A 25,770-nucleotide genomic window follows, 5' to 3' on the forward strand; every position below is an offset into this window, starting at 1 on the left:
TCTGTCAATTACGATGAATTGTGACCTCTCTGACAGGAAATCGCAAATCCAGTCACATAACTGAGACGATATTCCACAAGCACTCAATTTTACTATGAGCCGCTTGTGTGGTACAGTGTCAAAAGCCTTCCGGAAATCCAGGAATACAGAATCGATCTGAAATTCCTTGTCAATAGCACTCAGCACTTCATGTGAATAAAGAGCTAGTTGTGTTTCACAGGAACGATGTTTTCTAAACCCATGTTGACTGTGTGTGAATAGACTGTTTCCTTCGAGGTAATTCATAATATTTGAACACAACGTATGTTCTAAAATCCTGCTGCATATCGACGTTAACGATATGGGCCTGTAATTTAGTGGATTACTCCTACTACCTTTCTTGAATATTGGTGTGATCTGTGCAACTTTCCAGTCTTTGGGTACGGATCTTTCATTGAGCGAACGGTTGTATATGATTGTTAAGTATGGAGCTAATGCATCAGCATACTCAGAAAGGAACCTAATTGGTATACAGTCTGGACCAGAAGACTTGCTTTTATTAAGTGATTTTAGTTGCTTCACTACTCCGAGGATCTTTACTTCTACGTTACTCATGTTGGCAGCTATTCTTGATTCGAATTCTGGAATATTTACTTGGTCTTCTTTTGTGAAGGCATTTTGGAAGGCTCTGTTTAGTAAGTCTGCTTTGGCAGCACTGTCTTTGATAGTATTTCTATCAAATACTGCCACCAAGAGAAAGAGAGCAACAGAAGGAATGGCATTCAGAGATGAGAAATTGTAGCACAGGAAATGAAGTTGGTGCTGCAACAGCTTGGGGCCACATGCTCAAGAAACACGTACTCATGAGAATCGTGAGCCCCTCAAGGGCGTAGAACTTAAAATTCTATCTTTCAGTTGCAGCTGAGGAGACTCATAAGGAAACAATCATGATTAATACTTAACAATAAAAAATGAGAGAAATGATCAGAGAAGTGGAACACAGAATTACGAAAAGCTGAACAAAAATGAAACACAAGGAAAATAACAAGATATAAAATTGGACACACTGACAAGATTTTTGAAAGCGCAAGGGAAATTACTGAAAATGTGAAATTACAAGATGTAACACTAAGTGGACAAAATAAATAAATGAATGTTTTGAGTGGGGTGGGAGGTTGTGAAGGGAGAACCTCCCCCAGTTGGCTTTGATACCTTTCCCTGTCATCTGTGATACATCTAGTACTTACTTTTCACTTTAATTCTGAGTAAGACTACATGAAACTATGTTCTGAACATGAAACTATGTGTGAACACAGTTAATGCAAAAGCAGGGACATCAAGCTAAAAATCTGTTTCCCTCATAATAATTTTCCCACATTAATTTGGAAGTTTCATGCAAAATTATTAGTAGCATGTATTATTACTTTATCATTTAGGTACATACCTTCCTGCAATGATTTTCTGAGCTAAGTGTTTGATATTTGAACCCTTGAAAGGCGGCCTGAGAGAACAAAGTTCATATACAATACACCCAAGCGACCACACATCAGATTTTTTGCTGTATGCGCCACCCATTATAACCTCCTGAAATAAGAGAGACTAATTAGTAGCAACTACCATTTACATATGCCATAGATTAGTCTACACAGTTCAGAAAACCTTCTTCAGCTGTAAGGTGAGAGAATTCACCTGTGACACTTATTCAGCCAGCAGTCTGATATTGTAATATACATGGGAAAAATGCAGTGAAAAACATGTGTATAAAGGGGGTGATCGTACTAAATTATGTACCTGATTTATAGCCAACTGGATACTTTTTTATCTATTGGATTTTATGTAACCAATTATAATATATTTTCAAACATTGATTACTTCCATTGATACATATTCACAGCCAGAACAACAAATCAAAGTTTGAGAAAAAAAAATCCATGTTTTTTCCATAATTTGTTTGGGAAATGAAGCCATATTGATAATCCTTTCATGTTGGATGCTTGGTATTGACAATTGGTGGCTGCGTACGCTAACAATATTTTCAATATTCATATCAGCGAATTAAATTTATTAATTCACAAACACAGAAAAGAGCTTCCAACACCAGAAAGATGATTACGTCAAAGCCATGCCAAGCAGTAGGAAAAATGCCTAACAGTAGTATTGTGTCTATTTAGATTTACACTTGGCTGCTTTGGAGTAACTAAATGTAGGTTAAATTTCCATTTCGGTGTACCAAAGCTCAGATGATGGTCTTGGAAACTCTATATCCTGAACTGGAACCACCTTTATTATTGACATGGTTGGAGCAAAAAAACTGTGTGTGGGGATTTGAAAGTGCATGTATAAGAAACAGTTAATATTGAGATATTGAGAGAAAATTTAACTGATGATTCCAGAACACAGTGGATTAATTATACACATTGTGAAAGATTACAAGCCTTCAGCATGTGCAGATATCAATGACAAGAAAATTATTTTTGAACTTGCAAAACCACCCACCACTACAATAAACATACGTTTTTTCATCTGTTGCTTTCCCACGCAGTGAGACTACACCATACTGAGAGAGAGAGAGAGAGAGAGAGAGAGAGAGAGAGAGAGAGAGAGAGAGAGAGAGAGAGAGGGATGGGGGTGGGGGGAAGAAATTTGTATAGAGAGGGGGGGGGGGGGGGGAATACCAACAGCTTCTGCAGTGGCCAAAGTAATAGAATTTGTACTGAAAAATCAATTTCTCAATTATTTTGAAGATGACATGTCACAGATTATACAACATAGATTTCAGAAAGGGAAGCCCATTGATATGGGAGTGTCTGCTCTGGTAAGAAAATAGATGAAGAGCAAGAACCTATATCAATAACATTTACTGACTTAAGTACATCTGACTGCATATCACATTAAACCTTTTTAAGAAAGCTGAAGTGCTATGATGCTACTGGTGTTGCCCTGACCAACTTAGAAAACTGGCAACAGATTGTATCTATACAAGTGTCATGCAAACAGATGCTAGAATATAGCAACCTAAGGGAACCACTTTTAGGCCTCTCCCATTCCTCATATTTCTACATGACTTGTGCTGCAATGAGCAGATATGTTTGATTGCATATGATACAACTTTATTATCTAGTCGATTTGAAGGTTTTGTGTTAGGCAGCAAGAATGTCCTACTACTTCTGTAGAGGAGAGTGACACATAATTTTAATTATTAACAAATAGTTAAAAACTGGACTGTTACAGACATTATCTCCATCCAGCTGGGAGTAGTACATCTTCAGTCAATATCTATATCAATACTTTGCAATCCACCTTACGGAGTATGGTACCCAATACTACTGCTAGTCATTTCCTTTCCTGTTCCACTTGTAAATAGAATGAGGAAAAAATGACTATCTATATGTCTCCATATGAGCCCTAATTTCTCATATCTTATATTCATTGTCCTTGCACAAAATGTATGTTGGAGGCAATAGAAGTTCTCTGCTGTCAGCTGCAAATGCCGGTTCTCTAAATTTTCTCAATAATGCTCCTCGAAAAAAATGTCGCATTCCCTCCAGAATTCCTGTTTGAGTTCCTAAATAATCTCTGTCACACTTGTGTATTGTTTCAACCTACAGTAACAAGTCTAGCAGCCTGCCTCTGAATTTCTTTGTGTCTTCCTTTAATATGATCTGGTACAGATCCCAAACACTCGAGAAGTACTGAAGAGAAGGTCGCACTAGCATCCCACATGCTGTCTCCTTTACAGCAGAACCACACTTTCCAAGAAGTCTCCCAATAAACCGAAGTCAACCATTAACCTTTCCTACTACAATCCTCACATGCTCGTTCCATTTCATATTGCTTCTTTGCAATGTTACTCCCACATATTTAAATGGCGTGACTGAGTCAAGCAGGACACTACTAGTGCTGTATTTGAACATTGTGGGTTGGTTTTACGGTTTTACCTATTTCGCTGCATTAACTTACCTTTTTCAATATTGAGAGCTAGTTGCCATTCATCACACGAACTAGAAATTTTTTCTACGTCACCTTGTATCCTCCAACAGTCACTCAACGATGACATCTTATTGCACATCACAGCATCATCAGCAAACAACTACAGATTGCTGCCCACCCTGTCTGCCAAATCATTTATGTATATAGAGAACACCAGTGGCCCTGTCACACTTTTCTGGGTCACTCCTGAAAATTTATTATATTCAAACTGAAATTATGTTCCAGCAGTCTGCAGCAAAACGATGTTAGGGATATTGGCCTGTAATTTTGTGGGTCCAGTATTTTGCCCTTGGAGGGGTCACTTGCACTTTTTTCTAGTTGCTTGGATCTTTGCAGTGGGTGAAAGATTCACAATAAGTGCAAACTATGTAAGGGGCCAATGCCATAGAGTACTCTTTGAATAATTGAATTGGGTTCCATCTGGAACTGGTGACTTATTTGTTTTCAACTCCTTCAGTTCCTTCTCTACAAGAGAGATTGTTATTGTAAAATATGAACTTTCACAGCTGGAAATGTCACGGTTAATAAAATGTTCCAGGCTATTTGACGTGGTTAAATGGATTTCACCACAAAACCCAAAGTTTCGTCCCCATCTGCGGACAGATGGGGATGCTTATTACTATATCATCCATATGGGAGTCTGTTCGATGGTCACAGGACGGTATGTTTGTACAATTCTCCTGCGTGAACAATTTCTTGAACATGAAATTTAAAACTTCGGCTTTCATTTCGCTATCTTCAAGTGCCACACCAGACTCGTCAACAAGTGACATGAATCCTTGTAGTGATTTTACATAGGACCAGAATTTTCTAGGGTTCTTCACCATATCTTTTTCTGAGGTATGATGGCGGTGGTATCTGTATGCTTTGGGCATAGATTTTTTTCACAGATGCACAAATCTCTACTAACCTTTGTTTGTTGTCATCTGCGTGTTATTTTTTGAACCAAGAGTGCAACAGCCTCAGTTTCCTCAGTAGTTTCCGAATCTCATTATTAAACCACGGTGGGTCTTTCCCATCCTTAATCCATTTATTAGGCACATAATTCTTTAGACCACAATTTACCATCTCCTTAAATTCTGCCCATAATTTCTCTAAGTCTATCTTTGGAATTAAGTGACGTCAATACACTGTCTCAGTTAGATGCTAACAACTGCATACCTGCTCTTTCTAGCAGAAATACTCTCCTAGCCTTCTGGACTGACTTATTAAATTTCATAACAATAGTTGCTATAATGACATCATGATCACTAATCCGAGTTTCTACACTAACGTTGTTGATTAGGTACGGCTTATCTGTAGCTATAAGGTCTAAGCTATTTCCATTGCGTTTGGGCTACTGAGCTAGCTGCTCAAGACAGTTTTCAGAGAAGTTGTTCAAAAATACTTCGCATGATCATCTTTATCTACCCCCTGCAACGAATCCATAAGACATCCTAGTCTATACTCAGAAGATTAAAGTCACCACCAACTAGCAATGCATGATCTGGGTATTTACACACTACTGACCACAAACATTATTTGAATGACTCTAGAACTGCCACAGCAGAATTGAGTGGCTGTTAAAATCATCCAACAATTAATTTGGTTTCACCTAGAACAGTTATATGGCACTTCACTGTCACTCTCAACTTCAGCCTTAATAGAGACAATATTTTTGTCAACTGTACCTAACACTCCCTCTTCTGTGGCCTCTAATCTGTCTTCCTGATGTACTTGTATGTTCAATGACTCACTAAATATCTCAGAGCTTTCCACTTTAGGCTGAAGCCAGCTCTTGCTTCCGAGAATAATTTGAGTATGAGAACTTTCCCAGAGGGCCGCAAATTAGGGAACTATGTTATGAATACCTTGACAATTTACAGATAATATTGTGATAGTCAAAGTGTCTTTACTCTGAATGCTGTCTGACATCCTTTGCTGCATATTGATTGGAGAGTGTTTATCAGAGTACCTCAAACTACCGCATAGCCTAAAAAACCCTCATGTGCACTCTACTAGAACTCTGCTACCCGAGTAAATGTTTCTTTCGTGTAATGCACCCCTGACCCCTCAAGGGGAGTCCTACAAACTCCAGTTGATAATACAGACCAGCCAAGACTGTCACAGAGTTGACAAATCCTTTGGTTGAGACCATCTACTCAGCTCCAACCAAAAGGACCCCGATGAACTCTGGAAACAATGCTGCAAACTGCGAGAGCCGCTTGCATCTCATGAGTGAGGCCACTAGTCTTAAGCACTCCCACCAGCCGCCTATATGAACTGAGGATGCCTTCAGAAACCATGTGACAGGTGCCACCTTGAGCCACAACTTGCAGATGACTGCACCCTGCATGCTCGATAGTTGCAGGCAAGGCCACCTCCACATCTCAACTTAAATTCCTTTAATTACATAAAGAAAACTGGGAAGCCTTTAATATCAGACATGAAAACCACTTTACAATGTTCAAAAATTGTCAGTTATCCAAAACGTGACAGCTTTCCTGTAGCAGGAATAAGTACGTTTAATATGTTGCCTCCTGAAGCTGAGTTCTCACTACTGGAAAAGTTTAGACCAAAATTCAGGATACTATTTAAAACATTGACCTCTGTTATCAGTTAATAATTTTTTTAGACTGATGTCAGAGAGCGGACCTGTGGAACAGCTAGAGAATGCACCTAGATCTGATAAAGTTAGTTATGTTCCATGGATCATTTAGCACGATGTATCGGAACGATTGCAAATTAATTTGTACATATGGTTACATTCTGAACATTTCTAAGGTTTGTTTTCTTAATTTTCTCTCTCTCTCTCTCTCTCTCTCTCTCTCTCTCTCTCTCTCTCTCTCTCTCTCTCTCTCTCTCTCTCTCTATTTCACATAAAGAAAAAAGATGGAGGGCTGTGAGTTAGTAATTCCTACCCACCATCTTCAACACATTACAGCAACACAAATTCTTTTACAGAACAGGAGTTGTGAAGGGCAATCTTTCGCAGTTTGTTATCATTTTTATTTTGTTGTCAGACATTTTACATCACTGGGTAAGTCATCAAAAATTCGTGTTGCAGAATTGTAAGTAATCAAAAAGTTTTGTTGTAGCATTGTGCACCATCTTTTGTGCTTTAGACAACCTTAATGTAGAGTAATGAATACCCTTTTTCCTTCTGGTATTTTAATTATGCACCTCACTGTTCCTTTTGAACTGTAATGGATTATTTACAACATACTTCATGAGGGAACACATACAGTTTGAAGCAGTAGTCAAAATGTCGGACTCTTTAAACAGATGTTTACAAGATGATCATGGGTGAGCACCACATATTATTCTTACAGCACGTTTTTGTGCAGTGGAGACTTTCTTTCCTAAAGATGAGTTACCCCAGAGTATTACTCCATATGACATTATTGAATGAAAACATGAAAAAGTGTCAACTTACTGATATGTCTCTCCCCAAGATTTGCAATGATTCTAAGTGCAAATGTGGCTGAACTAAGTTGTTTTAGGCATTCTAAAAGATTTTCATCAATGTGGAACCTTAAGATTTTGAAGTTTACATCCTAGTTATTATTTCGTCACCTTGTGTTACACTTATTATTGATGTAGTACCTCTAGATGTGCAGAACTGATTATGCTGCATCTTTTTAATATTGAAGACGAGACCACTCACAGAAAAGCAGTCAATGATACTTTTAATAACTTTGTTTACCATTCCTTCTGTTTCTGTACATATGTTTGGATTGAATACGATACCAGTGTCATCTGCAAAAAGAACTAATTGTGATTGTTGTACAGGGTGGTCCATTGACAGTGACCGAGCCAAATATCTCACGAAATAAGCGTCAAACAAAAAAAAAACTACAAAGAACAAAACTTGTCTAGCTTGAAGGGGGAAACCACATGGCACTATGGTTGGCCCGATAGATTGCGCTGCCATAGGTCAAACGGATATCAACTGCGTTTTTTTAAATAGGAACCCCCATTTTTTATTACATATTCGCGTAGTATGTAAAGAAATATGAATATTTTAGTTGGACCACTTTTTTCGCTTTGTGATAGATGGCACTGTAATAGTCACAAACATATAGCTCACAATTTTAGACAAACAGTTGGTAACAGGTAGGTTTTTTAAATTAAAATATAGAACATAGGTATGTTTGAACATTTTATCTCGGTTGTTCCAATGTGATAATGTACCTTTGTGAACTTATCATTTCTGAGAACGCATGCTGTTACAGCGTGATTACCTGTAAATATCACATTAATGCAATAAATGCTCAAAATGATGTCCGTCAATCTCAATGCATTTGGCAATACGTGTAACGACATTCCTCTCAACAGCAAGTAGTTCCCCTTCCGTAATGTTCGCACATGCATTGACAATGTGCTGACGCATGTTGTCAGGCGTTGTCGGTGGATCACGATAGCAAATATCCTTCAACTTTCCCCACAGAAAGAAATCCGGGGACATCAGATCCGGTGAACATGCGGGCCATGGTATGGTGCTTCGACGACCAATCCACCTGTCATGAAATATGCTATTCAATACTGCTTCAACTGCATGTGAGCTATGTGCCGGACATCCATCATGTTGGAAGTACATCGCGATTCTGTCCTGCAGTGAAACATCTTGAAGTAACATCGGTAGAACATCACGTAGGAAATCAGCATACATTGCACCATTTAGATTACCATGGATAAAATGGGGGCCAATTACCCTTCCTCCCATAATGCCGCACCCTACATTAACCCACCAAGGTCACTGATGTTCCACTTGTCGCAGCCATCATGGATTTTTCATTGCCCAATAGTGCATATTACACCGGTTTATGTTACCGCTGTTGGTGAATGACGCTGCTTTGTTGCTAAATAGAACGCTTGCAAAAAATCTGTCATCGTCCCATGATTTCTCTTGTGCCCAGTGGAAGAACTGTACACGATGTTCAAAGTCATCGCCATGCAATAGCTTGTGCATAGAAATATGGTACGGGTGCAATCGATGTTGATGTAGCATTCTCAACACCAACGTTTTTGAGATTCCCGATTCTCGCGCAGTTTGTCAGCAACTGATGTGCGGATTAGCTGCGACAGCAGCTAAAACACGTACCTGGGCATCATCATTTGTTGCAAGTCGTGGTTGACATTTCACATGTGGCTGAACACTTCCTGTTTTCTTAAATAACATAACTATCCGGCGAACGGTCCGCACACTTGGATGATATCGTCCAGGATACCGAGCAGCATACATAGCACAAGCTATGATCACAACAGACATACATCAACGCGATATCAACCTTTTCAGTAGTTGGTAAATGGTCCATTTTAACACGGGTAATGTACCACGAAGCATATACCGTCCCCACTGGCGGAATGTTACGTGATACCATGTACTTATACGTTTGTGACTATTACAGCACCATCTATCACAAAGCGAAAAAAGTGGTCCAACTAAAACATTCATATTTCTTTACGTACTACACGAATATGTAATAAAAATGGGGGTTCCTATTAAAAAAAAAAAAAAAAACGCAGTTGATATCCGTTTGACCTATGGCAGCGCCATCTAGCGGGCCAACCATAGCACCATCTGGTTTCCCCCTTCAAGCTAGACGAGTTTCGTTCTTTGTAGTTTTTTCGTTTGATGATTATATCGTGAGATATTTGGCCCGGTCACTATCAATGGACCACCCTATATATTAGATAGAAGACTATTTACATATATAAAGAACAGTAGCGGTCCTATGGCTGAACCTTGAGGAATTCCATATGTTGTTCCTCCCTGGTCAGAATTATGTCCCTGGACTGTCTTGCTTGAATTACTACGTACAAGAGCATTCTTTTGGTTAGATATGACATTATCCATTGGTTGCCTGCACCATAAATCCCACAAAATGTTAATTTATCTAGGAGAATACTGTGATTCACACAATCAAATGCCTTAGAGGGGTCACAGAAAATACTAACCAGCACTATTTTATTATTTAATGCTCATAAAACCTGGTGAGCAAACGTGTAAATGGCAGTCTCAATAGAGCAACCCCTCTGAAACCCAAAATGTGATTTGCTAAGCATACTATTGTTGCTAAGGTGAGATACTACTCTAGAATCATCATCTCAAAATCTCATCTCATCATCTCAAAAATTTTGGAGAATGACAGCAGTGAAATAGGTCAGAAGTTACTGACATCTCCCTTATCACCTTTCTTAAAGAGGACTTTAAAAATGGCATATTTCAGTCTCTCTGGAAAAATACCTTGAGTTAGTGATGCATTATATGTTTCAGAAAGAACCAGGCTTATTACATGGGAAGAAAATTTTAACACTCTATTGAAAATATCATAAAAACCAGATGAGCTTTTATTATTGAGAGAATGTGTAATTGGTAATACATTCACATGACTAGATTTTATGAAAGTTACGTTTTCAACATGCTGCTGTTATTTTGCTCTTTAACTGTTTGTCCCTTTGCTTTCTACTATACTTGAGAATTGATTATTAAATACATTTGCTACCTGTGATTCATCATTTATACCCCTTCCATTCAGTTCAATAGTGATTTCTTGTTCTGTGGCTGGTTGTCCTGGCATTTCACTACATTTCATATAGCCTTAAGTTTGTTGTCAGAAGTACTGATTTCTGACCTTATACAAATGTTCTTTGTTTTAATAACCTCTCTAACTAATTTTTAATAGTTTTTGTAGTGTGCAACTACTGCAGGATCCCCACTTCTCCTTGCCAATACACTTTCCTTTTCCTTTCACAAGATACTTTAATCTCTCTATTGATCCATTATTTTTTTACATGGCTGTTTAGTGCCCTTTCTGATTAACTTACACGGAAAGCTGTTTTCAATTATATGAATTTATTATGGAATAGATTTAATTTTATGTTTGCATTTGCTTATTACAAGTTACATCCCATGTCATCTCCTGTAAACTATAAACACATTTGCCCTGGAGTCATTACTTATCCTAACTGATTTCCACTGAGAAGTATCCATACTGTAACACACATGTTGTTTATCCTAGCTAACTGTGCATCATGGTCAGAGAGAGCATTTTAATTGCTTGCTCTGCAACAATATTATGAAAAGAACAGTTGCTACTCACCATATAGCAGAGATGCTGAGTCGCAGATAGGCATAACGAAAAGACTTTCGGAAAATGAAAAGAGTTGCGTTTGTGTGAATGTGTTTTTGTATGCTACTTACTTTCAAAGAAGGCCTCGTTTGCCAAAAGCTCACTTACCAACAGTCTTTTTGTTGTGTCTATCTGCGACTCAGCTTCTCGTCTATATGGTGAGTAGCAAATATCCTTTTCATAATATTTTATATGCCATTCTGGATTTTCCATTGTTTAACTGCTTTCTGTGTGTGATAGACAGCACAATTAGGAATACAGATTCCTCATAAATAATTCGAAATTTTCCAGTGGGGATCTATATACAGCTGCAATTAAAAGTGAACTTTTTTCAGCTTTAATTCACAAGCACACACTTCTGTGTGCTGATCACTACAAAATCTACTTATCTCAATGTTTTTGAACATGTGTTCTGTCTTAATGTACGTAGCAACTCCTCCTTTTCCTCTGTTATTTCTGCATGGGGTAGTCTGAAATGGTGTAATCTTTTACATGTAACTTATGTAACATGCTCACACAGGCACATGATTATTTTTTTCAGACCTCTAAACTTTCCAGACCTTACTACTCAGTCCTGTAATATTTTGATGAAATAAGCTAACCTTAATTTTCTGTGTGTTATGAACCATTTTGTGGGGCTCTTCTATTATTTTCACTTCTTTGAAAACAGGGTTCCTAAATCCTGATTCTAACCTAAAAAAGATGCTTCTTAGACACCAGCAAGCTCAAGGACCTTGATATGTGTGATGGTAGCCCCCCATATATTATCTGCAAGAAGCTCAGCCAACCTATCTGTCCCTCTTTTATTCAGTTGTAGGCAATGTCTAGTATATTCTCATCTCCCAATTGTAGCAAGTGGCACAGCAGTCATACGAGATTTCATTTCACTCAGCAACAGCTGCTCAACTCAGTGTTCACACGGTTCACAGCCGCACTTACCCAACGCTGGTCACGGCACTGCAGGACCTCCACAAAACTCACATTTGTTTGTATAGTTGGTAGTCCCATTTCTACTGTCCTTTGCCACACTATTCCCTGCTCCACCAGCTGTAATAACCTGATCCTCTTTGCCAAAATCTTGGCACAAATTCTCTACATCCTCTGTCACCTCGCTAAGGCTAGCACTCAGCTTCACAGTAGTTGTGACCTGATACACTCTCACTAATTTGTTGGTTGGATGGTTTGTGGGATGGAAGGGACCAGACCACAAGGGCCATCGGTCACCACTAATTTGTCCCATACCATCTGGCCTATACCCCTCCCATGAGTGCTACCTTGCAGCAAGGCTCTTCTCTTCCTACTCTCTTTCGGCACTGACCTACAACGAGTTTGTTTGTTAGAAGTCTTCTGCACACTACTGTGACCTACTGCTGGGTTACACTCTTCCCCTCCTACGTCAGTTAAGAAGTCAAATTTATTTGTTATCGTTTGCTCAAATATAGATGAAGTTAAAGAGCTGTTCTCCTTTTGCCCACTGCTTGTTACCTTTACCCAATCTCACAGATCTTTTACTCCCTTTAACCTATCTAGTTCAAATTTCACATTATCTAATTCAGCCTGAAGGGTACAAATCTTTGTCTCCTGTTCAGTGATTCTGTTGTTTGTTTCTGTTGTTTCTTTTTTGCAAAGCCTACAGTTCCATGGGAGAGCCTCGTTGAGTTCCCCATTCAGTTCCCCACTGTAGTCAAAATGGTTCAAATGGCTCTGAGCACTATGCGACTTAACTTCTGAGGTCATCAGTCACCTAGAACTTGGAACTAATTAAACCTAACAAACCTAAGGACAGCACACACATCCATGCCCCGGGCAGGATTCTAACCTGCGACTGCAGCGGTCGCTCAGTTCCAGACTGCAGCGCCTAGAACCGCACGGTCACTCCGGCCGGCCCACTATAGTCACTTCAGTTGTTATATTATGACTAATTTTATTATTATTAATTTAAGATGCTATCACTTTTGACTAAGTAAACTACTAAATGCCTATGTCTCATAATTATTTAGCAAAACACTCATCTTACAAGTTTTATTAATATTTTAATATATTTCTACTTTATTTCTAATTTACTTAATCTACTTTATTCCTAATTGTATGTATTCTTGAAGTGTAAAATTGACATAATTTGTCTTCCCATGACTGGTGAATGACTAAGATTTGGTAATAAAGGCAGTAAAACATCTACTTCATGAAAAATTCTGTGTTTATAAAACTCAGTTTATGAAGTTTAAGCAAATACAGTATACTCACAGGACTCATGTAGTAAGGTGTGCCAACAAACGTCTGACTACAGCTACTGTCACTATTTAGAATACGTGCCAACCCAAAATCACCAAGTTTTGCATTGTTATCTGAATCTAAAAAGACATTTGCTGGTTTCACATCTCTATGCAACAATGTTCCAGATGGAAGCTGGGAGTGGCACGCTTGAAGTGCGCGCGCTATCTGATAGAGAACACGCCATATAAATCCTTCGTCTAGTGATAAATTCCTCCTGAAATCAAATATAAAATAATTAGCTTCTATAAACCTGGTGCAGCAACATAACTTGGGAATCAAGGCGACTTAAATTATGGGACATAAAAAGAATATTGTATATTAATCTGTCAGACAGTGTTGCAAAAGAAACAAAATTTAAATGGTAATCTCTCCACAGTTTCATATTAAAGCAAATTGGATAACTCACTTTATACATTTTGTTATAAGTACAGAGAGGTCACCTCCTGGGCACCATTCCATTATTATATATAAAGTAGCTGAAGTTTTATCAATTATGCGATCATGGTACTCGACAATGTTTGGATGATGTAGGCCGCTCATTAAATTCACCTCGGAGACAAGGCGCTGAGAACACACACGGATTTATCTATGTATGTCTTCTGTAACAAATGAGTCTTTAAACATGAGGATGTAGACATTTAGTTGTGGCCACAGGCTGCAAAGCTTAACAAATCATTTCAGTATCATAGGAAAAACAAGTAAAAAAAAACAGTGCAAACAGTAAAAGTGTTTATATAAGTCCCTGTAACTTCAGAAAAATGCCAAATGAAAGAGATATTTTTGTTATCTACAACATTTTCAGCATTTCTTGAAAACTATGGAGTTTTTGGATACTTTAACTCAGTTGCACTAGTATAGTTTTAAAAGCAGATGTGGTTCACAATAAAGCTCCTTATGTGTGGCTTCTTTCTCCTGAAGCCATTACAAAGTCTTTCCAACATAAACCATGCCAGAAAAGTTTAAGTGCTGCTTGAAATCATAATTTTCTTATACACAGCAAAAGTACTTTAAACAATGTGGTAAGTTACTTGGAAAAAAAGCTCTACAACAGCTCATGCAACGAAAGCACAGAATGGTAACCACTATGTGGGAGGCACAATTAGGCTCAACACACTTTCAGTTTATTTACGAGAACAATTCATTTACACTACAAGGGTAATAAATAAAAAAGAGAATTGAGATTTTAAAGAATAATTTGTCAAATAGAGTGGAACGTTGTGCACAACACTGCCGGTGTAAATAAAAAATAAAATCTGTTCTGTATCATAGTAATAGGCTACTTTGAGAACTGTTTTCCTAAGAAATTAACCAATGTACCAGTAAGTAAGATAACATGCATGTAGACCCTATGTTATAAATGGAATCAAAATACTGTGCATAACTAAGAGAAAACTCCTTGGCATCAAGGACAGAGTTAACACAAATAACAAACTATGCTGTAAATTCTAAGCAAAGTCATCAGAACATCAAATATGGTCCAGCTATGTTTGCAGCACACAATTACTGCTGCAGGCAATTTAAAAATGAAGAAACTACAAAGGGTAGCTTTAAGAGACGAAATAGTAAAAGCAGCAGCAGAGGATCAAATAGGTAAAAAGACAAGGCTAAGCAGAAATTCTTGGATATCACAGGAGATATTAAATTTAATGGACCAGAGCAGAAAATATAAAAATGTGACAAATGAAGTATGCGAAAGGGAATACAAACATCTCAAAAATGAAACATACAGGAAGTGCAAAATGGCTATGAAGGAATGGCTAGAGGGCAAATATACGGATATAGTAGTATATGCACTAGAGGAAAGATAGATACCACCTACAGGAAAATTAAAAGAGACCTTTGGAGAAATGAGAACAGCTGTATGAAAATCAAGAGCTCTGATGGAAAACCAGTCCTAAGCAAAGAAGGGAAAGCTGAAGGTGGAAACAGTATATAGAAGGCTTGTATTAGGGAGATGACTTTTAATGAAATGTTATAGAAATGGAAGATGACATAGATGAAGATGAGATGGAAGATATGATAACAGAAGAAGAATTTGACAGAGCATTGAAAGACCTAAATCAAAACGGGGCCTCGGGATTAGACAGCATTCCATCGGAACTACTGATAGCTTTGGGAGAGCCAACCATGACAGAACTCTCCTGATTGGTCTGCAAGATGCATGAGACAAGCGAAATACCCTCAGACTTCAAGAAGAATGTAATATTTGAATTCCAAAGAAAGCAGGTGCTGACAGGTGTCAAAATTACTAAACTACCAGTTTAATTAGTCATGGTTGCAAAATGTTAACATGACTTCTTTACAGAAGAATGGTAAAACTAGTAGAAGCTGACCTCTTGGAAGATCAGTTTGGATACCAGAGAAACGAAGGAACATTCGAGGCAATACCGACCTCATGTCTTATATTAGGAGATAGGTTTAAGAATAGCAAACTAATGTTTACAGCATTTGCAGACTTAAAGAAAGTAGACTTATAGAAAGTTTCTGACAAAGTTGACTCTCTTTGAAATTCTGATGGTAACAGGGGTAAAATATAAGAGCAAAAGGCTATTTACAATTTCTACAGAAACCAGACAGTAGTTTTAAGAGATGAGGGACATGAAAGGGAAGCAATGGTTAAGAATGGAGTGAGACAGGATTGTAGCCTATCCCCGAAATTAAATCTGTACACTGAGTAAGCAGTAAAGAAAACCAAAGAAAAATTTGATTGGGAGGGCAAATTAAAGTTCAGGAAGAAGCAATAAAAATTCTGAGATTTGCCAATAATATTGTAATTCTGTTAGGACAGCAAAGTATTTGGAAGAGTAGTTGAATGGAATGGACACTGCCTTAAAAGGAGGTTATAAGATGAACATCAACAAAAGCAAAACATGGATAATGGAATGTAGCCCTCAGCATCAGGTGATGCTGAGGGAATTAGATTAGGAAACGAGAAACAAAAAAGTAGCAGATGAGTTTTGCTATTTGGGCAGCAAAATAGCTGATCAAGGCCAAAGTAGAAAGGATATAAAATGGAGACTGGCAATGGAAAGAAAAGCCTTTCTGAAGAAGAGAAATTTGTTAATATCAGATACAGATTTAAGTGTTAGGAAGTCGTTTCTGAAGGTATTTGCTGGAGTGTAGCCGTGTACGGAAGTGAAACATGGACGATAAATAGTCTACACAAGAAGAGAATAGAAGGTTATGAAATGTGGTGCAACAGAAGAACGCTGAAGATTAGACGGATAGATCACATAACTAATGAGGAGTATTGAATACAATTGGGGAGGAAAGAAATTTGTAGCACAGCCTAACTAAAAGAAGGGATCGGTTGGTAGGACTCATTCTGAGATATCAAGCAATCACCAATTTAGTGCTGGAGGGAAGTATGGGGATAAAAATCATAGAGGGTGACCGCAAGATGAACACAGTTAGCATATTCAGAAGTATGTAGGTTGCAGTAGTTGTTCTGGAGATGAAGAGGCTTACACAGGATAGAGCAGCATGGAGAGCTGTATCAAATGAGGCTGAAGACCATAACCACAACAACAATAGTTCTTTCTACACATTTCCATTCACGAATGAGTTAGAAAAGCATTTTCTGGAGAAGTTCCATTAGCAGAGATGGTATTTCTAGAATACTGCAGTGTGTTATTAGACTTTTATCTGATGACAATTCTAGTACATTCTGTAGAGCCCTCAAAAACTGGGTATCTTGACAACTGCTTCACAATATACATATTGATTAATGCCCACTGTTGTTGTTGTTGTGGTCTTCAGTCCTGAGACTGGTTTGATGCAGCTCTCCATGCTACTCTATCCTGTGCAAGCTCCTTCATCTCCCAGTACTTACTGCAACCTACATCCTTCTGAATCTGCTTAGTGTATTCGTCTCTTGGTCTCCCTATACGATTTTTACCCTCCATGCTAAATTTGTGATCCCTTGATGCCTCAGAACATGTCCTACCAACCGATCCCTTCTTCTTGTCAAGTTGTGCCACAAACTCCTCTTCTCCCCAATTCTATTCAATACCTCCTCATTAGTTATGTGATCTACCCATCTAATCTTCAGCATTCTTCTGTAGCACCACATTTCGAAAGCTTCTATTCTCTTCTTGTCCAAACTCTTTATCGTCCATGTTTAACTTCCATACATGGCAACACACCATACAAATACTTTCAGAAATGACTTCCTGACACTTAAATCAATACTCGATGTTAACAAATTTCTCTTCTTCAGAAACGCTTTCCTTGCCATTGCCAGTCTACATTTTATATCCTCTCTACTTCAACCATCATCAGTTATTTTGCTCCCCAAATAGCAAAACTCCTTTACTACTTTAAGTGTCTCATTTCCTAATCTAATTCCCTCAGCATCACCCGACCTAATTCGACTACATACCATTATCCTCGTTTTGCTTTTGTTGATGTTCATGTTATATCCTCCTTTCAAGACACTGTCCATTCCGTTCAACTGCTCTTCCAAGTCCTTTGCTGTCTCTGGCAGAATTACAATGTCATCGGCGAACCTCGAAGTTTTTATTTCTTCTCCATGGATTTGTCTACTGTTAGTAGTACCAAAATATCTCTTTTCCCAAAAAATAGTGAAAAGCACAAATATAACACTATGACCAAAATCAATCTCTATAAAGACTTCACGTGACTAACTTTAATAGAAAAAGGAGCAACGTAAATGGGCATGCATGCATTCAGCAACCTACCAGAGCAAATGTTATACGAATAAATTATGTACTTTAGTGGAATTTATGACTGTATTAAAGAACTTTCTGTTGGGAAACTCCTTTTACTCCACTGAATAGTATCTTCACAGAAACTTAAAAGTAGTATTTGTGTCAATTTACAGTTAAAATCAGTTCTCTAATACAGTAATTTCACTGTATTGTACTTAAATTAAATGTAGATTTTTGAGTTCTTTCCACATCCCTGAAGCTACTTTCCATGGCATCCAGTGAATATGACTAATGTAACTTACAAATTCAGTATGTACAATGAAGCACTGCTTGTATCAGTAGCAGGATATGGTTCCCACACCTGAGCCACAGACAGAAAATAGCTGCTATAGCTAAATGTGTCAACGATTATCTGTTCTTTTGCTATCAGAGCACGTGAGACTCCACAGGTTTTGTTGAGGAATAGCAGGAGTGCACTCGATAAGAGAGAAGAAAGGGACAACGGTACGTGAAATACTTAGTGTAGCCACATACATAAGTTCCAAAACCAATGTCTCAAATTTACATCAGAACCAAGAAGAACAAGAGGTGAATCATCCTCAGAAACATGCACTTATGAGTTCCTTCCAAAAACTGATGAGAGAAATTTCACATGCTGTTGTAAGGCCTTCTCCATTATTTAATTTAAATGCCGTATAAACGATTTACCTCCACTGCATCCAGTAGAGAAAGACACATTCTGTGACAGCAGTTTAACATCACAAGAATATTTAGAATACTGTGCATTGCAAATACAGATACATCTGCGGGGGGTATATGTTACTTTGACCATCTTTGCCAAAAGTGCAAAGTGTGTGGAACTCAATAACACTCTTACAGTGGCTTAGAAGTGTTGGACTGGTCTGCAGAAGGTGAGAATGATCTCCAGACTGTGTCCATAATTCCAATTTCTGTGGTTTAATTATTTATTATTTATGTGTATTTCTGTAGCTTACTTTGTTTTAAGGTGGTGGGATTTACTTTTCTTTTTAAAAATTTTTATTTATGGAGTGATAAAAGCAACAACATTTTTTATTATTATTTTTTTATTGTTTTTTTGTGCTAGGAAGGTTGGTACAACACTTGTGTTGTCAGTGTATTTTCCCTTTCTAAATACTCACAAGGAACTCTTAAAACAGTGTGTTTTCGTACCTTAAAAACATCTGAAATGGGGGCTGTACGGGTTTTTATTTTAAATGAAATTACGGTAAAACCTCCTGATGGATTAAAACTGTGTGCCGCACAGAGACTCGATCTCTGGACCTTTACCTTTCATGGGCAAGTGCTCCACAAACTGAGCTACCCAAGCACAACCCATCCTCACAGCTCCAATTTTGCCAGTACCTCGCCTCCTACCTTCCAAACCTCACAGAAGTTCTCCCGTGAACCTTGCAGAACTACACTTCTGGAAGAAAGGATATTGTGGCGTTATGGCTTAGCCACAGCCTGGGGGATGTTTCCAGAATGAAATTATCACTCTGCAGCGAAGTGTGTGCTGATATGAAACTTACTGACAGATTAAAACTGTGTATTCTGGTATTTTTTGGCTCCAGAACAGCACTGCCATGAAAAGAGAAATTCAAAGACAGCTTATTTGTATTTATGAGAAAATTATGAACCAATAATGCTCTTAAAACTATTAACATTTTTTGTAGGTTGAGTAACACAGCACACTGAAGTTAATGACACTTAATGGAAATATGGAAGACTGTTGACCGATATTTATTCAGTAGTGTACACTGATACCACTTTATATGGTGTTTGACCAAATTTTGCCTAGTGTAGTGCATCAAGTCGACGTGGCGTGGACGCAAAAGGTTCTGGAAGTACCACGCGGGAATACAGAGCCCTGCTGCCAATATATCTGCCCATATTTGCAAAAGTGTTGCAGGTGTAGAATTTTGTGTAGGAACTGACTTCCTGATTATGTCCCATAAATGTTTGATGGGATTCGTGTTGGCTGATATGCATGACAAAATCATTCAGTCAAATTGTCCAGAATGTTCTTCAAACCAGTTGCTAACAATTGTGGCTCAGTGACATAGTGCACTGTCATCTATAAAAATGCCATCATTATTTGGGAACATGAAGTCGATGAATGATTGCAAATGATCTCCAAGTAGCCGAAAATAACCATTTCAAATCAACGATCAGTTCAGTTGGACCATAGGACTCAGTTCATTCCATATCAACACTGCTCACACCACAATGGAGCCAACACCAGATGCCTCAGTGCCTTGCTGACAATTTGGGCCCATGGCTTCGTGGGGTCTGCACCACGCTCTAACACTACCATGAGCACTTATCACCTTAAATCGGAACTCATTTGACCAAGCCACAATTCTCCAGTCATCTAGGGTCCAACCGATATGGTCAAAAGCTCAGGAGCAGCACTGCAGGTGATGAAATGTTGTTAGCAAAAGCATTCGCATCAGTCATATGATGCCATGACCCATTAACGCCAAATTTCACTGCACTATCCTAACGGATACATGCATCGTGCATTGATTCTGCAGTTATTTCATGTAGTGTTGCTTGTCTGTTAGCACTGACAACTCTATGCTTACGTCGCTGCTCTCAGTTGTTAAGTGACGGCCGTCGGCCATTGCATTGTCTGTAGTGAGAGGTAATGCCTCAAATTTGCTATTCTCGGCACACTCTTGACACTGCTTGGAATATTGAATTTGTTAACAATTTCCGAAATGGAATTTCCCATACATCTCTCTGCAACTACATTCCGTATTCAGAGTCTGTTAATTCTCACTGTGCGCACATAATCATCTTGGAAATCTTCTCACATGAATCACCCGGGTACAAATGGCAGCTCCGCCACTGCACTGCCCTTTTATACCTTGTGTATACAATACTACTGCCTTCTGTATGTGTGAATATTGCTATCGCACATGACTTGTCACCTGAGTGTACTGGCGTTCTGAAGATTTGAATGAAGTAATAGTGGAATAACTGTCTATGTACATGAAGTTTGTAGTGATGTCTGCCAAAATCCTTTACAGTATGTTCCTCCTGAAATCTATATATACTGTCCAATAAATGGTATAGCATGATTAATTTCTCATTTCTAATAATCACAATAGGCCCTACACATAAAAATCACTTGATAGACATTCCATTATCTGCAGGCACTTGCTAGATAATAGAAGGTTTCTATTCTGTATGAGTTAAATCAAATGGTATCACATACTAAGGGAGATTGGATGTGCTCAAGATGAGATGTTCCTGTGAAACGTGTTGTCCTCATACGTCCCATGCTCAGACGTCTTACCTAACGAGATTTTTGTTGTTGACACCTCAAGGTCCTATCTTATGGTTTTGCTTTGTATAAACATATAAATGCTTTGTCATTTTTAATGTTTACTTTGAATGTATTAAACAGTAAGAAAAGGTTGCTGATGTGAGGCATGCTGCCATGGGATGGGAGGTCCACAACTGTTCAGTTACTGAGGAAATTTGACAGTTCCTTTATTTAGTCCCTCTCATTTGCATAAATACAGTTTTGCTGTAGCGGTTACCGGTTTCGGGCTGACATGCCCGTTCTCAAACCATACACCTAAAAATTACTAAGTACATGTTGTACAATAATGTTTACATACAGTATGCATGTCCATATTAAAAGTTCTTATATGGTCATAAATATACTTTGTTGTTAACCATAACTAGCCATACAATATGGTGCCAAAAGGTGTGAATAATTTATCTGCTGAAATTCAAACTGTGGGCACACATCTTCCCACTGATATTAGCATGTGTCTACTATTGCTTCTGATTGACACAACCAAACTGACAAATATTACTTTCAGTAGCCAACAGGACATCTTAGTAGTTGTTGCCCTCAAACATATGCACATGCACCGACACCCATTGTCATTTATTGATAACATTTTTTTCAAAAATAAAAACATATCAATTTTACATTACAGAAAATGTTAACAATTTTGTTTCACAAAATAATGTAGCATCCAAATGAAACACACAAAGCCAGGGGGTTATGACATAGTGCACATTCCCGTGTACAACCCTGTATTTTTTATTGCAGGGTACAGTATCAAGAGTTACTACCTTCCATACAGGGAGTAAATGCCAAAATCTAAAATATGATTTTCTTTAAACTCTATGTTATCCCCATACTGCCTGAAGAAATAAAATATGGTGAAAGACATAAAACTGTTACAACTTTTTCGAACTACATTATTTATGTAACCTTTGGTAACAAACCCAAGGCTACACAATAAATAAACATTACACAGCACCGTATTGAGCATCATCTGACGCAGTTGTCATCCATGGCACGAAGGCCATGTTCAAAGCCAAAACCGTATCTGTACATTGATTATACAAGCGTAAAATCATAGGTGAAAGGGTCACACCCCGTCAAGGGGACTCCACTCGACCATCTCCAAATCTAATGTAATTTGGTGTGAAGGTTCTATATGGTGTTTGATGGTTATATACCAAATTTCTGTCCAGTATCTACAATGGGTGAATTTTTAGGGGCTTTTAAAGAGAGGACACACATCTTCACATCACATATGAAGGTGCAAATGTGCTAAGTTTGCTAGGCTATTTCAGAAGTTCTAGAAAACATTTGGTCATTTACTTTAATATACATAGACACCTCTCTATTCTGGATCACACTATGGAAAAAATTAGGGGTTTACCCACACCTAAATATAGATAGACGCCTCTAAAGTGGCTAAAAAGTTTGTTGCACTATTCTGAGAGCCAAGGTTTGTCTGACCACTACTACTTTTCACATACACCAATCAAACCAAAACTTCAGAGGGTTATTCCTACCTGTGATGTCTATATATAAAACAAATTTAATTAACATTGGGTGCCTAGATGAAAAGATATGCATCTACAAAGTTGACCAAAATTTTCTATGTGCAAATTTTAGTTTTTTTTGGGAGGGGGTGGGGGTGGGATCTGGGGCAATATCTCAACTGTGTCTTGTGCAATCCTTTTTTTCTTGCCATAACTGGTAAGAGCATATTGTATGCTTTCAAAACTGTATTGTTTAATTTCTAGATCTTGCATTCTGATGAGTAAGAATACGTTTCAAAAGTTGTTATTTAAGCACTTCGAGAAGATTGGAAAGAGAAATATTTTGCTCATAAAGTCCCAAAATTAATTTTTTTTCATTCCAGTATATAAATAAGTTTCAAACATTAATTTAAAACACACCATAAAAATAAGTATAATACACAACACAGAAAATTTGCAAAACAAAAATATTGAAAAGTCAGTTCCACTTTTGGTTAAACAGTTCTACAATTTAGTCAAGGACAGATTGAGGATAACTGTATTGTCTTCCTGATGATGATGTTTATGGTGCTTCTAAAATCATGAAAATATGTTGCTTAGGATTCCAGCAAGTGTCTTTAGCAGTTGGCCAATGGAAGGAATGAGCAGAACCACGTGGGTGCATAAAGCTGATTAGGACATCTTGTTGTTCATGTGAAATGTCACACACATTTCCAACCCACCAAAAATTGTCATGTATATATGCAACGTATTATCCTGGTTGTAAACATGAAATTGAGATTGCTGGAATTTCTTCATCTGCTTCGAAGGCATTAATTGTGAATGATGTAGCACCATGAAACTCTGCTTACTCTGAGCTGATTACAATTAATTGGCTTAATCTGATGATTTTTTCTTGTTCCAGATATTGTATGTACCATGGCAAACATTGTTTCTTGATCAGGCTAATTTTTTTTTCAATTTCTTCTTTTGATACATAAAGAAAACTTTATGCTTGCAATACTATCATCACAAATTTGAACAAATCATATCGAGTCAATATTTGGTTATTTAAGGGCTTCTGCAGAGTAGCATGGGCTGCTAGTCTTTTCATTGTTCCTCCAGTGCCATCACAAGGCGATGTACCGTGGCTTGTTCCATTCGGCAGTGATGTGTGGGCTGGGTTGTTTTAGGGGAGGAGACCAAACAGAGAGGTCATCGGTCTCATCGGATTAGGGAAGGACGAGGAAGGAAGTCGGCCGTGCCCTTTTTAAAGGAACCATCCCGACATTTGCCTGAAGCTATTTAGGGAAATCATGGAAAACCAAAACCAGGATGGCTGGACACGGGATTGAACCGTCATCCTCCCAAATGCAAGTCCAGTGTGTTAACCACTGCACCATCTCGCTTGGTCAGCAGTGATGCCAAAATCCTTTTCATGTAGACATAAATTGAGGAAATTCTTATACTGAGCAGCTGAACCATCAGCAAAGTAATAAATGATCTTCTTTTTTCTATCTTTGTCTTTAAATACACTATTAACTTTACTTGAAAGGCATGGATAGCAATGGTATCATGATGAATACACTTGCTGATCATACAAATGGTAATATTCTGACATTCTTTACCACCAAAACAGACAACAAATGTAATGTGGTCTGACTATTCTCCCCATTACATCCTTGCACATCATTTTGAACAACAAATGAATAATTGTCAGCAAAATCCATCAATATAATTAAATCATTTTCTGCAAGATTTCTTTTTAGCTGCTCAAGGTATAAACTTTGGTGTTTTGACACAAAGTGATGGTTTCTTAAACCAATAATTTTCAAAATTAGTGCCTCCATGAAATCTTCAACAGTTCTCTGACATGTACCCAATGTGTGTGCTAGTATAGACCTGTTGCTTGTAATCCACTGTTTCTTCAGGATCATAGTCTTTAGAAGTATCTTCAAGAAACGCCTCTAGTTGCATATTTCCTGGACATTCCTCACAACATTGCAGCATACAATCTTTTGACTCCATACTGTGTACAGTTTTTTCCATCAAATCCTTGTAGTCATCTTGGATGGATGTTACTGAAGCCAACATTAATTTGACATTTTGATGAATTGCACATGCACATACTGAATGTGATCCAGAAGCACCAACTGTAGTACACCATTTTGACCAGAGCTCACAACATTTTGAGAAGCTCAGTGTTGATTTCCATATTGCTTACAATAATCAATTAACATTCCTTTTAAGTAGCAAAGGAGCAGGGGTTTCTGCTTGTGAATCTTTTCCTCATTTATTCTTCTGCAACATAATCCTTTTTGCCAGAACATAAACGAGAAAACTCCTTATCTTCTAAGAAAGTGACAGCATTTTGTTTTGCTTCATTGTTGAGTTGTTTTTTTTTCCCTTTTCAGTTTGCAGGTGTTGCCAAAATCCCATCTTTAGTTTCCTAGCCTTCTGTGTGTGTGTTGGGGTTTATGGGCGCTCAACATCAAGGTCATCAGCGCCCTGACACACATTAAAAGGAACGAATGTGGAGAGACCTAATAAAACTGAAAAACACATTCAAAGAAAGCAGGAAAAGAGAGAAATTACTACATAAGAAAGTAAAAGCTAAGGGAAGGGAAAACATAGCAACAAGAATGACACAGGAAAGTGTCATTGGCTGGCCACTTACATAAAAGATGGGCGAGCTTGTCACACAGTGAGCAAATTAATATCCTCTCCCTAAAATCTTTGTAAAAACATTTGACAAAGCACAGAACTTTAAAACTTTAACCACATTCGTCCGAGTGTTGCCTAAAAGAGTTGGCAAGTCCACTGGCAAATCAGCCGAGGCCCGCTGGTCAGAAAATAAAACACAATCCAGTAAAATGTGGCTCACAGTGACCTGGACGCCGCAAGCACCACACAATGGAGGGTCTTCTCGCCGGAGCAGGAAG

At 38.1% G+C, this 25,770-nt stretch overlaps 1 protein-coding gene across 2 annotated transcripts in view; it reads right to left on the reverse strand.

The window, feature by feature from the left end:
• LOC126187582 (serine/threonine-protein kinase Nek2-like) overlaps positions 1-25,770 on the reverse strand; it is a 68,469-nt gene that overhangs the window by 31,698 nt on the left and 11,001 nt on the right. Inside the window, exons 2-4 of one of the 2 annotated variants that reach the window (XM_049928754.1) lie at positions 13,765-13,922; positions 13,329-13,572; positions 1,424-1,563 (exon numbers count right to left, since the gene is read on the reverse strand). In XM_049928754.1, the coding sequence (XP_049784711.1) occupies positions 1,424-1,563; positions 13,329-13,572; positions 13,765-13,922 (542 nt within the window). Of the gene's footprint in view, positions 1-1,423; positions 1,564-13,328; positions 13,573-13,764; positions 13,958-25,770 lie in introns of both variants that reach the window. The other variant, XM_049928755.1, reaches the window with a different exon arrangement.

This window comes from Schistocerca cancellata, chromosome 5 (genome assembly GCF_023864275.1).
Source record: "Schistocerca cancellata isolate TAMUIC-IGC-003103 chromosome 5, iqSchCanc2.1, whole genome shotgun sequence".
Classification (NCBI taxonomy): Eukaryota; Metazoa; Arthropoda; class Insecta; order Orthoptera; family Acrididae; genus Schistocerca; species Schistocerca cancellata.